General features: G+C 42.6%; 2 protein-coding genes across 2 annotated transcripts in view; one reads left to right on the forward strand and one right to left on the reverse strand.

Moving 5' to 3' along the window:
• Window positions 1-4,989, reverse strand: part of LOC106810533 — a 6,432-nt gene extending 1,443 nt beyond the window's left edge. Inside the window, exons 1-6 of the mRNA XM_014813916.1 lie at window positions 4,701-4,989; window positions 3,671-3,731; window positions 3,483-3,531; window positions 1,086-1,129; window positions 895-960; window positions 596-725 (exon numbers count right to left, since the gene is read on the reverse strand). Coding sequence (XP_014669402.1) covers window positions 596-725; window positions 895-960; window positions 1,086-1,129; window positions 3,483-3,531; window positions 3,671-3,731; window positions 4,701-4,843 — 493 coding nt within the window. The 5' untranslated portion in view covers window positions 4,844-4,989. The remainder of the gene's footprint in view (window positions 1-595; window positions 726-894; window positions 961-1,085; window positions 1,130-3,482; window positions 3,532-3,670; window positions 3,732-4,700) is intronic.
• An 81-nt stretch (window positions 4,990-5,070) lies between these two features.
• LOC106810529 (glycogen synthase kinase-3 beta-like) overlaps window positions 5,071-13,737 on the forward strand; it is a gene marked incomplete in the record, with an annotated part of 29,863 nt that continues 21,196 nt past the window's right edge. Inside the window, 1 exon segment of the mRNA XM_014813909.1 lies at window positions 5,071-5,627. Within this exon segment, the coding sequence (XP_014669395.1) occupies window positions 5,537-5,627 (91 nt within the window).

Raw genomic sequence — 13,737 nt, forward strand, 5'->3', positions numbered from 1 at the left:
ATACACACTCCCTCTCTCTCTCTCTCTCTCTGTCACACACACAACACAAACACGCACACCTCTCTCCCGATCCCGGCGATCCGAATCCGAATCCGACAGCATTTTTGAAAATCCGACTCCGAATCCGAATCCGACGACAATTTTGAATCCGAATCCGAATCCGAATCCGATTCTTTAAAAATTGTAAATCCGATCCGAATCCGAATCCGATCGGATTCGGATTATCGGATCCGACGCACAGCACTACCGTGCAACAGTTATGGGCACAAACCTGTGATATAACCAGTGTCATCACCATCTAGTATTCTACCCAATAATCATTCACAGGTTTGTCAATAACAGCATAGCTCAATGTCATCGAAGAATAACCTAGTCATCAACATGGTGTAGCGCAGTACGTCTGTAGAGTCGGGCCCAATCTCTATTCCAGACGCTCGTTCACGACTTAAAATTACATTAAATTGACAATTAAATTACTAAAATTATTCAGACTAGTTTAAAGACATAAACCATGCGGTTGTCATCGCCGATATTACTCGGCTAGTTGTCACTGCGCTACTGCTGCTTTCAACGTGTTTTCAAAATGTTTGATTACCGATGGGTGTCAGGTCAGGCGTCGGCGACTCTGACAGCAGGCATTCAATGAACTTGTTCAGCCTCTCCCAGCTCAGCTGCTCTGTGTGAGGTTCATCAGCAGTTTGTGACTTCCCAAGCTCCGTGAAAATCTACGTGACAAAACTCGGCAATTTAATTTTGACACCTTGTTACTCACACAGAGGAAAGTTCAGGAATTGATTGGGACCGTGAAACATCAGTGAAATTCAAGCAAATCATTCTGGTTGCACAGTAGTAGAGACATCTTTGTTGAGGGCATATCCAAAGGAAGATACAGACCCTGGCATATACGCTAGAATGGTCCGGCTCTGTTCCCAGCACTTCCTCACATAGCTGCAGCCACTTCTGGAAATCATAAATACATGACATCGGCATTCCACATTTCATTGCAAATAGAGCAATACCATTGATTTTTAGAGAAAAAACATAATACCACCACTGTCTGCTCTCTATAGAGAATTATTACCAACCTCAATGTGGGCCGATGGCACTCTGGTAACCTGCTTGGTATGTTCTAAACCAAAGAAAAAACATTTGATTAACACAATTGCTACGCATGCTATCCCATAAGTGAGCGATAACTTTATGCAGTTTTAAATTAGATTGTGATGGTTATGTGTGTCAGGCTGATTCTATAGTTGTTAGTTATAAATTAGTTAGTGTATTACTACAGTACCCCGAATTCGCGAGTTCTACAGCTGGCGTAGGATGAAACCAATTTGCATGCATGCGCAACACGTGCCGTGGCTTTATTCATGCAAGGCTCGCCGCTATGTCAGTTTATGTTAGCTTATGCAGTATGCACGTTCCTGGGGATTCAGTAACCGAGCACGGTAGCATACGCACGTGGAAACTGGAGTCTGTCCTTCTGAAGTATGAACTTTACATATGGCTGTGAACACGCATTGTGGTGTAGAGTGTGTGATATTGCGATGCAATAGGTTGAGCTCAGTTCTCTATTCGCGTAGTTTAGTGTAGTGCGTGACACGAAAGATAAGCATGGCGTTTACACTGAGCCTAATGTAAGATCTCTTAGCTAGTCTTGGAATATATGCACTGTATGCATTGTGTGTGCATATGTTCAGCATATCTTGGTAATCAAACACCTTGTTGAGTGTGTGGGGCACCTTTTAGCTCTGTTGTTCTGCATTCTATTCTGTTGTTGCTCACGTGAGACATCTGGAAGGAACCTACGGGTGTCGTTATACCAGACTCATGTAGTCTTAGGATGTTCAGGTCCTAATCCAAGCCATTTTTCATACTGAATACCGGCGCCCAAATTACGACCCCTAGCAAAACGCCAAAATTACAAAATTCATAAAACGCCAAAATTTCGCTCGCCAACGGTCCCCCATTTTTGCCATGGGTGCCCATATTAAGCAGCTAGATTAGCCGCTGATGTTGCTATCCTTGTAGATTCTGGCCATGTAACACCACAGGAAAGCATGTTACACTTGGTGACCATGTCCATAGGTTATCAATTCAGACGGGCAATGAACGTTACAATAACAAACTATAGCACTAATAGAACAAGTGCCGCAGAGCGACAGCGCTCACCTGACGGCAGGTGTTCTGATGCTAAACTCACTGGCAAACGAATGAAGAGCACCCTCCCATCACCGCGTTCATGCTCAGAGCATATATCTAGGATACTACTAATACAGATCTAAAATCTATGATAGCTAGGCTTTGCTATACCGGTAGTACAGTAATAAAGATACAGCTGTGTAACTTTAATGACTTCGCTATATTAACATGTTATCATGGATATGCGTCGAGCGCGAGCATAGTGGTGGTGGTGGGGGGAGAGTGGGGGGAGGGGGCTCTAATAGCAAAAGCAGTTGCCGCGAGATGGCATGTGCAAGTGTCATCAATAATCAAAGATGGCTTCACCCTTCGTGTGTGATAACCTCACTCCATTGAGTTGCTGAAATCCAAGTATATTCAGGCAGGCAAGAATTTCGCTCAGCTGTGAGTTAACACATCTGCATTGCAGGTTGCCAGGCAATAATTATGATTAGAATAGTGCCAGTTCACCCCATGCATGCGTAATTGGCTGCCCCCATGCTTTTGCCTACCCACGCGAGCATTCAGGGTTCATTACAGTGTGCTAATACAGGGTGCTACTCAGGGTGCTAATACAGACTGCTTTAGAAAATAATATGATTTAAGGAGCGTAAACCTTGTTCAACAAACATTTGCCTTTGCAATTGAACTGTGCAACTGTAGCCTCACATCCACAATAGCAAAAGCAGTTCAGTCCTTTGTTAACAGTCAACAAATCCATGTTTAACCCTCCTCTTGAGGGTCAAAAGGTTATCCGACACTTACTCTTCGCATGTCAGCAGAAAGTACATTTCATGGTCCTTTCAATAAAGCCATAAAAATGCTAGGTCACCGCTGAAACAAAAAAGTTTTGCAATCACTCCGTCGGACCATGTCCTCAGAAAATGTCTAAAATCTGCCCTGTGCCCCATTGACCTTTGACCTGTGACCTCCAATTTCGGCACAGTGATGGCTTTTCCTACCATGATGCTATACACCGACTATCACAAGCCTAGGTCAAGCCATTTAGATTTGTGCCGCAATTCTGCATTACCTCCCTATACCTTAAGTTACGGAGGGAATGTTCCCTTCTTTTACACCTCTTGACCTTTGACCTTTGACCCCCAGCTTCGACATCCCAGCTCGTTTTCGGATTACCCCCCCCCCTCCCACGTCCCAACTTTCGAATCCGTACGTTGAGCCGTTTAGATTTGTGCCCAACTGTTGACGCACGCACGCACTGACGATCATGCGATTCTACAAGCTGCATCTGACTTCGTCAGATGAGCTAAAAATACTGCTCATCTTACAACAATACTTACCTAGTCTCAATCGTGCATGTGCTTTTTGTGTTCTCAAGAATTGCTGAATCTGAAACGAAGTCAGTGACCGCTGATTCTAAGCATTAACAAAACATGACTAGTATATGGCATTACTTTGAGGATTACCTCCTCACAGCAAAAAATGTATTTGTCTCAAAGATTAAGCAAATTTTTTAACAAAGCAATACCTCATCCATGCTCTTAGATTTCACCATGGTCGTGATTGTGTTAATGTCTTTTGTTCCATACCTAGAAAAATAAATTATTGATTTCATCAAACACAGATCTATGTAGATCAATATTTAATTAAGCCATAACCAAATGCTAATGCGACAGAATTTCCATGCTGTCCATGACATGTGTACAAAAGTTAGCATTACTTATTGCCTCCTAGACACACTGTGATATCGACTGTGACTAATATCGTAATCTCGCAGTGGTAACTCGACAACTTCATGATACTGGTGATAGTGATAGTGATACTAGTGATACTGATAGTCCGAGGTACAGCTATAAGTACAAGTGTGAAGTGTCGTGAAGTATGAGTATAATGAAGTCATTACTTTAGTGAGTCACCCACCTTTATTGTTTCTCGAAACACAGGCCTTATTACAAGTAATACAACGTTTCGATGCCAATGACATCAGGGCTCACAAGCCTGACGCATTTGGCGTGAGACTCGCGCAATTCCGCACAATCTCACGCTCTCACGCACATTTCTGATAGTCCCCAAAAATCTCACGCAATTGCAAGAATCCAGTTTTTCTTCGTTGCGTGGAGTGGGTTGATCTAGCCGAACTTTGCCGAAAAACGCGGGACACGGGGCACGGGAATCTCGAGATTTCTTACTTGTGGCGCACACAGTGACTGATTTTGCTAATCTGACGTCACACGTTACTATAAATATCCTTTCACAGAGTTGGCCGGGTGCGGAGCCTGCTGGAATCTCGAAAAATCTAGGCGAGTTTAAAGCAAATTATGACAAATTAAGTACCACAACCCCCAAAACGACTGTTTATTGCCAAATGTTTTTACCCCCTCCCCGAGTCCCTCCACCCAACCACCCACCTTCATGCTTCACGCCTGCGGCGCGAAGAGTAACCCGGTAACGGGTAACTTGGCCTCCGGCCTTAGAAGTTAGATTTTCTGATTCAAAATAAATCTCACTCATTTTTAAAGCTACCCCTTGAGGGCCCTGTGTGTGACATATGATCAAACCTTTGTATGGCACCAACTAATTTCTTTTTCTCTGTGTATGTCCACCTCCCTTCTTTATCTTTCCTATGATGGTACCGTTGAGTTCGTCTATGCGACACCACCATCCTCTCAACAGGTTTTCTCGCTCGCTTCGGCGGTTTCATGTCGAATATATTTTTGCTTAGTATTAATTACTCCACAAATATCAGGTCGCATTAACAGGATGCATGCATGATGCTATGCATGTTTGGCTTGAATAACAATATTACAAGCGGGCCGCCATATTACGCAGAATGTGATGACGTACGCAATAATGTAGCGTGGCGGAAACTGACGAGGTCACTAAGGTCATTATTTTCCAGCCATTTCATTGGCTACGAAGTTCGCCGAGTACGTCAGTGTCAACGAGTGCAGCCATTGCAGAGTGAAGTATTATTTCGATCTACAAAATTGGTTTTTATAACCTGATATCAACTGTATAGTCAAATAATATTATTGCCTATTTGGATGGGGCGATACGTTATCAAATGGGTTAATTGTTTCATATTGAATTACAAGTCGGAGCGATAAAGTGTGCATCGTGTACAGTTACGAGGTTGGGCAGTGTAGTCGGTCGTTCCTGCTTTGCCATGTTTCACTGTGACACTGATCCATCGCAGAAATACAGCTAGGCCCTACCGACCAACTTTCGCCAGGTTGGCACATTGAAATAGACCTTTTAGTGGACACTTAAATACTGTGTGAAAATAAGTGCCTCTCTAACGTGATCCTAAGAGTACAATCTTCTTTAGTTTACTTCTTAATTGTGCCTCATTAAATATCGATAAGGACAGGCTGTGCCATTTGGTTGATGAATTATGAGTAGTTCTCGAGCAAGGACTACTTCATTTGCGGAACCAGGAAAAGTACCTGCTTCTGGAGGATCCATGCAAGGGCTGAGAATCAGCAGTAAGTATAGTTTCTTGCCCAAACCTCCGTAAATGTGTACTTTACTACTCTAGTCTGGGGCCCGTTGTCAGAAACAAAATTAGTCTTAACATTTAATAGTCTAATCTTAAAGCGATCATTGCGAGTTTTTTTCAGCGTTTTTTAGTGTTTATTCTCACTCTCATGTAGACCGAATAATTCTGTCCCATATAACCTTTTTTATATTTTGGTGAGGGTTATATTGGGACAGAACGGGGTTCATTGAAATTTCGTGAGATCGCATGCAAAATGCATGCGCTGAGAATGCGGCCCGTACGCCGCTATTGGCGCGAAAAAAAACTTACCGTCCCCTTCTACATGGCTTTACCTTGCTACTGATATGTGTATACATTCACTTCAATCGATATTCCCTTCTTAAAAGATTGTATTTCATAAACACCGCTTCGTTCAACTTTCCTAAATTACATCGCCATTTACAAACAATCAGACCAATCAGAGCGAGTCTTACAATAGCCCCTGGTTCTCGCTTGTATCTGTGGCGCTGCAGGAGGCCTGATAGACTCGCTGTGATTGGTCTGATTGTTTGTAAATGGCGATGTAATTTAGGAAAGTTGAACGAAGCGGTGTTTATGAAAAACAATCTTTTAAGAAGTGAATAACGATTGAAGTGAATACATGTATACACATATCAGTAGCCAAGGTTAAGCCAATGTAGAGTGCCGGAACGGGTAGCCGTTTTTTTTCGCGCCAATAGCGTCGTACGGGCCCGCATTCTCAGGATGCATTTTGCATCGATCTCACGAAATTTCAATGAAGCCTCGTTCTGTCCCAATATACCCTCACCAGATATAAAAAAGTTATATGGACAGAATTATTGTGCGTCTAAACTCTCATGATGCCTAACCGTTGTTGCTTGATTAACAGTAAATTTGTTTAATGAATAACATAAAATGTCTATAGAACGCATGCAAAGACAAAATTTATTGCACGATTACATTTTGCGTTCTCTTGTTGATTTTCGCTGCTCATGTCTCGCAATTTCTCTGCAGATACCGCGGAGACGTCAACAAGGGTACAATAATTGCAAAAATCGCACCCGGAAGGGATTTTTGGTACAGATGTAAACACAGAGGTGCCATAGTAGCAGTAACACAAACAAGAGTGTAAGTGTAACTTCATAAATATTACTATTAGTCTTCAAAAGGTCCTAGGGACTATAAACGATAGACGGGGAGAGAGTTGCGATCAAATCCTCGTGACGTACTGCGCAGCGAGAATACGTATCACAGAACAAATAGAGATGCCCCTTTGTTTTGATTATGTTCGCTTGTTTGAGACGCCATTTTGTGATTTTTGAGAAGTCCTGACTCATTTGATTATAGCGGTATGATGTGGTCAAATCAATTTCAATATGCTATAACTGCATAAATATTGGTGTTTGATGTTGGTGTATATACAATATATTGGACCTATTTTCAGGTGAATACGAGGATTTATTAACCCGGACGGTGATAAGTTCCCGAGGCGGACGGCGGGGAACATATCGCCTTCACGAGCTTAATAAATCTCTGTATTCACTGAAAATAGTCTCAATAACTGTTTTTTATATGACCATTTTTTATAACTTAACCATGTGTTAGCCACCAATCCATACTTAGTTTTCAGCTGCGTCATCGGAAACAGTCCAAATTTGTCAAGCCGGTTTGTTTACACTGTCGGTCTGCCATTTTCACTCCAGTGAGCAACGACAATCGCGCTTCTGATTGGTCAAAAATTGCACGCACAGGCTCCTGGATTATAATATTCACCTGCGAGGCGCCCGACGCGGGTTTTGGATTGTTATATTCACCTCGCGTGCACGGATTCTGTAGGTTATGGTGGAACATCGCAATATATTTAGACCTATAAGAGGGGTTTTGACCAATCAGCGTGTGGGAAAAATGACAGTCATATAATAATCAGTGATATTTTCGCTGTCAGGTGAGACTATATTCAGCTATATTTAGTTTTTCTGAGCAAATTCTCGCAATGATCGTTTAACATTAACTTCACTCGTTACACCGTTGACAGAAACATCATAATGTTACCGAGAACGAAAATCCTCGCAAATTATCCTCTTAACATTACGAGAGCCCAGACCCTCTCGTAACTTTAATATTTTAAAGATTTGAAAATAACACATTGACACTACGAATTTACAATTATAGTATATTATATTTTATAATAATGAATAAAATGTGTTTTTTTCTTGAAAACCCTGTCAAATCATTAATTATCTACACACTAAATAAAACAAAACAATACATTTACAAATGGCATATGGCATTTGTTCTCTTGTTTTAAACGTTTGCCATGCTTGGCACGACTCTCGCGTCTCGTGTTACAGTGTGAGAATTTGTCTTGTTGTGCAGAATAAATTCATGACCACGTCATTTTTCATCAAATATTATTTATATGTGGTTAGCCATCATAATATGCATAAATTATTGTGATGTACAATAAATGTGTATGAATTTGAATTTTGTGATTGATTCTCATCCAATCAGCAGCCTTGTGACATGAAATTATGAAGTTCCTGTTATCGTGAGTTTGCTCGTAGAGCTCTACGATGTGTTTCTGTCAACGCTACTCTCGTAACATTAACATTAGTCGTAAGTGTTATCGTAGCAAAACGGTAGCATTAACATTAGCATTAACTTTACGATGTTTCTGACAACGGGCCCCTGGTGCATACAGACGGGAAATGGGGAATGGGGTGGGAAATGGGGCAGTTATGGCTGCTTGATTGATTTCAATCAATGAGATATTCCTGAGATGCCTGCCTTTAATAATTTTGTTACTTAGCACATCAGTATGACTGTGAGGGGTAGGTATTGGCTATTCAACAATCCGCGATTGATTGACCCACATGCACCTGGAACATTTCAAGAATAACGTAAAGACTAATGGTAAATAAACACGAAATATATTTACTACTAAAGTTGTGGCCCAAGGATATAAGAGCTGTCCACATTTGCACATGTCGTACATTGCGAAAATGAATTGGGGACAGCTGTTATATCCTTGAACCAAAGTTTTAATGCTTATCTATTCTCCTTTGCCTATTATTTGGTAACAGCCAGTGTCCCCTAAATGCAGTTCAGACACTCCTTTGCAACACAATTTTGTTGCACGCACGCCACTGTACACAAACTCACAGTAAGATGGAGAACTTTATCGAACGGCATTTATGTGAAATTAATAGTCGACAGAGGATACATATATTGAGACTGGTAGTAAATACATTTCATGTTTATTTACCATCATTTTATTATTGAAACGTTCCATTTGCCTGTGGATTCACCCATTGTTCGTATTAAACCTTGTATGAACTCTGAATAGCTGGCTGTAGGAATCTAGGAAGATGTGCTCGTACCAATAACATCTAACCTTCCAAGGGTAGAGTGATTTTTCTATTTCCAATTTATACATGGAGTAGGTAACACTGACATGTTTCAAGCACGAAAATCTTAATATTGCACTCAAAGTACCAAGTTCAGAAGGGAGTGCAGGGTTAGAAAGTAACTTTTGAACAAGGGAGTGCAACGGACTCCCTGCCCTAAGGGAGTCCGTAGCAAAATGAGGGAGTCCGCAGTCTGAAGTTCAAAACTAAAGCACAACAACAATAACGCATACATGTGCGTATTTTGAAGATTCATGCGATGCACGTCTGCCAAATTTTCTTTGGACATTTGCTGGAAAAAATATGGTAATTCCGTGAGGCCGTGCTCTGGAACGAACTTGTTAGTATAGCAGAATTTTCAGGGAGTCGCACAGTTAAATCAGGAAGTCCGACAGTAAATCAGCCCTGGACTATTTGACTCCAGACTCACGTTAATTTCGCACCCTGGAGTGTTATACTTATAGTTGTGAGAGCGCATCAGTTAAATTTCGCCATTTATAAGAACTTTAGGCTTATCTTCACGAGAGTATGAGATTGGGTTACGTTCCACGTCCATTAACGTGCCTGCTCATCTGCAGTGTTATGGACAGTACCTTCAGCTTGTTAAATTTTAGCTACATATAAAACAATGAGAATTACTTGGATGCCGGTCTAGAAATTTGTCATTGGTTTTTGCCAAATAAACATGCTATTGATGTTTTGAATAAGAATAGCGAGTAAGATTCCAGTTGGTGATAAAATGCCAAGGTATTTATTGGCATTGTGAATTGGCTTTTAGTATCATTCCAATGTTCTTTCATGTCCAATTCCGGCAACTTTATAAATTATAGCACTGGTTGACATGTACAGCCAATCACTGTTTTGCTTGCCTGGCAGATATCTGATTGTTTTTTGTTTGGACGAGTTGTTTTTTCACCGTGCAGTTAAAGTGTATTGCGATTCTCATTCTTAATCCTGGGTGAAAAAGTCTATGGACATCGCAGTAGTTCAGTGAATCAGTTAAGTGGTTAAAAAAGCGTTGATTCTACAGTGTGCAGTGTAATGTACAGTACGCATTTGGAAGAGAGAGAAGCAGAGAGCGAGCGAGAGAGAGAGAAAGAGAAAGATAGTTGGAGAGAGAGAAAGAGAGAGGGATAGAGAGAGAGAGATTTTACATAAATTTGCTATAATGTCAATGATTTCGGGGAGTAACAGGGTGTGGGCGTACCGTGAATGTAGACTGATCGACACAGCTCCCGACGCCGTAAATTGCATGGTGAGGTGAACGAGTTGTGAGAGTGAGAGCCCCTGGGCACCAGGGCCAGTCAGTCTCCTCGCTTCTCTTGGTAAACACGAAAAAGCTCGCAGATACAAACAAACCCGATGCTGGGAGATATTTCTCTCGGCGCGCGCGCACACACACCTCGTGTGACGAGATTGGACGCATTTACCAGTGGGCGATGCAATCTGTCCATTAGCACTAGTTAGCAAATACGTGGTCAACACGGCCATCCACCACGCACCGTTTCGATATGAGGTGTCGAGTTTAAGCCAACTAAAAAAACAGCACTGCGGGTCGTCGCCACACTAGTGAAGCAGTGTCTCGCAGCGGTGCTGTCCGTGTGCGACACATAACGCTGACATCTTCATGTAGCCATGAGCAATCCTATCAGACAGGATGTGTAGCAGATAGTCGGTAGTTGTGTTATTTAGATAGGTACTCGGCGGTAGTGCTAGCAGTGCTGGTGATATAAGTTGAGCGAGCAGCTAGTGGCGGAACTCGAAAACATCGCGCCGTTAGGAACGTAAACGCGTGCAGGAGTGTCATCTAATGGCTAGCACTCGTGGGGTCGGGCTGAAGCGTATCAAAGTCCTGCCTCAGTCACAGCTGTTGAGCCTTTGAGCAAGGCACTTAATCTCAATTGCTTCCGTCGACACAGCTGTACAAATGGGTATCACGCTCTTCCCCAGGAATTTTAAAACTTGTGTTAGACCAGCATCCTGTAGAGCTCCGAAGTGATGACGTCATGGTGGCATGACAACGAACCCACTGGTTCTAAACAATCATATAGATGCTCTGGTAACATTAACTGCGTGAAAATGGTGTCGTGTTTTGTACCCGATTGTAACCATCATTCTGAGAGTCATTATTGCAGTTTTTATAGATTTCCAAAGGATGGAAGTGAAAAGCAACAAACAAACAAAACAAAAATTTAAAAAAAATTAAATATTGTAATATCGACTTGCTACCGATGCTTTACCGCTGTCTGCAGCGCACACACTCGTGTTTTATGGAGCCAGTGGGTTGTTTAGAACCAGTGGGTTCGTTGTCATGCCACCGTGACGTCACACTTCGGTACTTTATATGCGAGAATGCCCTCTGCTAGCAACTGACTGTCGCCACGGAAACCACATGTACTCTACTCATTGGAAGAGCCTTAGGGATCGAGATTGCTACAACTCAGCAGATAAGAGTAGTTGCTGGGAAGTGTACATAGCAAATTGATCCATCTTCCCACCAGTAATAACTGCATTCGGCCGCGGTCGTGAATAAATCGGGGGGATGGTAGTAAAAAGCCGTGACTGAGACCCCGCTCATTATTTGCGACTTTCCATGGCCAAGTTGTTCATTCACTGTTGCTAATTCCATTCAATTTTATTTCTACACTTTGGAGCGAGTGGGATTCTTGATTGTCAACTGTGAGGGAAATGCATCGCGTCACCCCGGGACTAGCAATAGCAGCATGTGACAGTTGCAGTGTCACCAAGGATTGCTCTACGCTGTGCATGAGAGCTTAGGGAATAGCACTGCAGTGTCAAGAGTCGTGCGCTAGCAGCGACGCGTGGCGACGGTTGCACGGTGGCAGCAGCGGCAACACCAGCGTGTAGATCGCAGCATGCTCTCTTTGCTGGAGTAATTGCTCACCGCTTAATTTATTACCTGCACTGCACTTCTCAAAAACTGGCAAATTAACGGACGTGACGGTGAAGCCGTGGCACCTCTTTCCCTCTCCTTCCTCTTTCACAGGCTCTCTCACACACTCTCTCTCATATATGTATATATTATAATATCTCTCTCTTTGTCGCTCTACCTCTCTCTTCTCCCTCCCTCTGCTGCTTCTGCTTGGCTATCTCTCCTGTGTAACCGCACCAGATACATGCACGATAGGGGCACGTGTGCTCACGCGCCCTTATATTGGTTGTACATGTATGCGGTGCGATTGTTCTTGCACCACGCTTCCATGCCGTATTTATCAGTGACATTTTAATTACGTAATGAGGGCTCACTAGCAAGTTATTATTATTGCGAATATATTTGTGACCTTTCCCACGAATAATTTGCGCGCGTGCATGCGTGCGTGGGCACGCTCGCACTATTGATTATTTGTGCGGCGGTGCGCGCATCGATCATTACCGTACATCCTAAACCATAAGAAGCGGCGCTCTACTGCACTGAAGCTCTACTGCACACAAGTGTCTGGATCTGGATCTGGATAGTTTACTGCGTAGCCCACGGTTACGTGGATAATAACGCATGCTTAGCATGCGTGTCGAGCATGCTTGCGCGTACAAACCCGCCAGAGATGCGGGGGGGGGGGGCAATCCTTGCCTTGTGGCGTGCCTAAGCATGGCTTTTCTAATTATTCTTAGGAAGGCATGTACCTGCTGATGAGTGTGAGGAATGTATCTAGGCATCGAATAATTCTGCGAGTTATACATGTAGGAACGCAAACCCTTATACGTAGAGGCTTGCTATAAAGCCACATATACAGTGTTTCCCCTGCATTGACAGGAGCGAGGCGGGATGCCTCGTTCAAATTCTCAGCTGCCACACAGAAATTTGTCCAAAACACTGCCTCGCTGACGAAAATCACTGTTCTTCCATCAATAAACTACTCTTTATTGAACTAAAATCGATATAAAGCTTCAAACGTAAAACACAACGCCACCTACTTACGATACTGTCAACACGCGAATCTTGGCAAGGCCTATAGATAAACACAGGTTAGGAAGATGATTGGCCACGTACTTGAGCGCCACAGGCGCCATGTTGACTCCAGTAGCGAATTAAGGGCGCTATACCTATGCATGCATACGCATGGGTGTTCGTTTGTATTCTACACCAGGAAAGTGCTTTCGTTGAAATCGCATTTCATGCTGTTTTAAAAGCGTTATTAATGCAAATGAGAGCATATAAAAATAATTAACTAATAATATTTTTTAAATCTTTGGTTGAATTATGTATTTTTCAAATGTATGAACTTCAAATTCATACGATCATTGATACACAGAAGATAAATATAACCGTAAGCTTCAAGATCTTTGCCACGCTCCAGGCATTAGCCTCGTTTTCGATGGTATTACTATAAAAAATGTGAATACTTGTATCATTTCATATTCATAATCATAGTTTACTTGTTCCTCATAGGTTACGTGCGCTCTCATATAATGTGTTCAGAATAGCTTAGAATGCACCAAATTGCACCTCTTTTTTTTAGCTCATCTGACATAGTCAGATGCAGCTTGTAGAATCGCACGATCGTCCGTGCGTGCGTGCGTGCGTGCGTGCGTCCGTCAACAGTTGAGCACAAATCTTAACCGCTCGACGTACGGTCACGATATTCGGCACATCGGGCCCCCTCGTCAAAACGAGTTGGGATGTCGAAGCTGGGGGTCAAAGGTCAAAGGTCAAGAGGTGTAAAAGAAGGG

This window comes from Priapulus caudatus, unplaced genomic scaffold (genome assembly GCF_000485595.1).
Source record: "Priapulus caudatus unplaced genomic scaffold, Priapulus_caudatus-5.0.1 Scaffold449, whole genome shotgun sequence".
Classification (NCBI taxonomy): domain Eukaryota; kingdom Metazoa; phylum Priapulida; class Priapulimorpha; order Priapulimorphida; family Priapulidae; genus Priapulus; species Priapulus caudatus.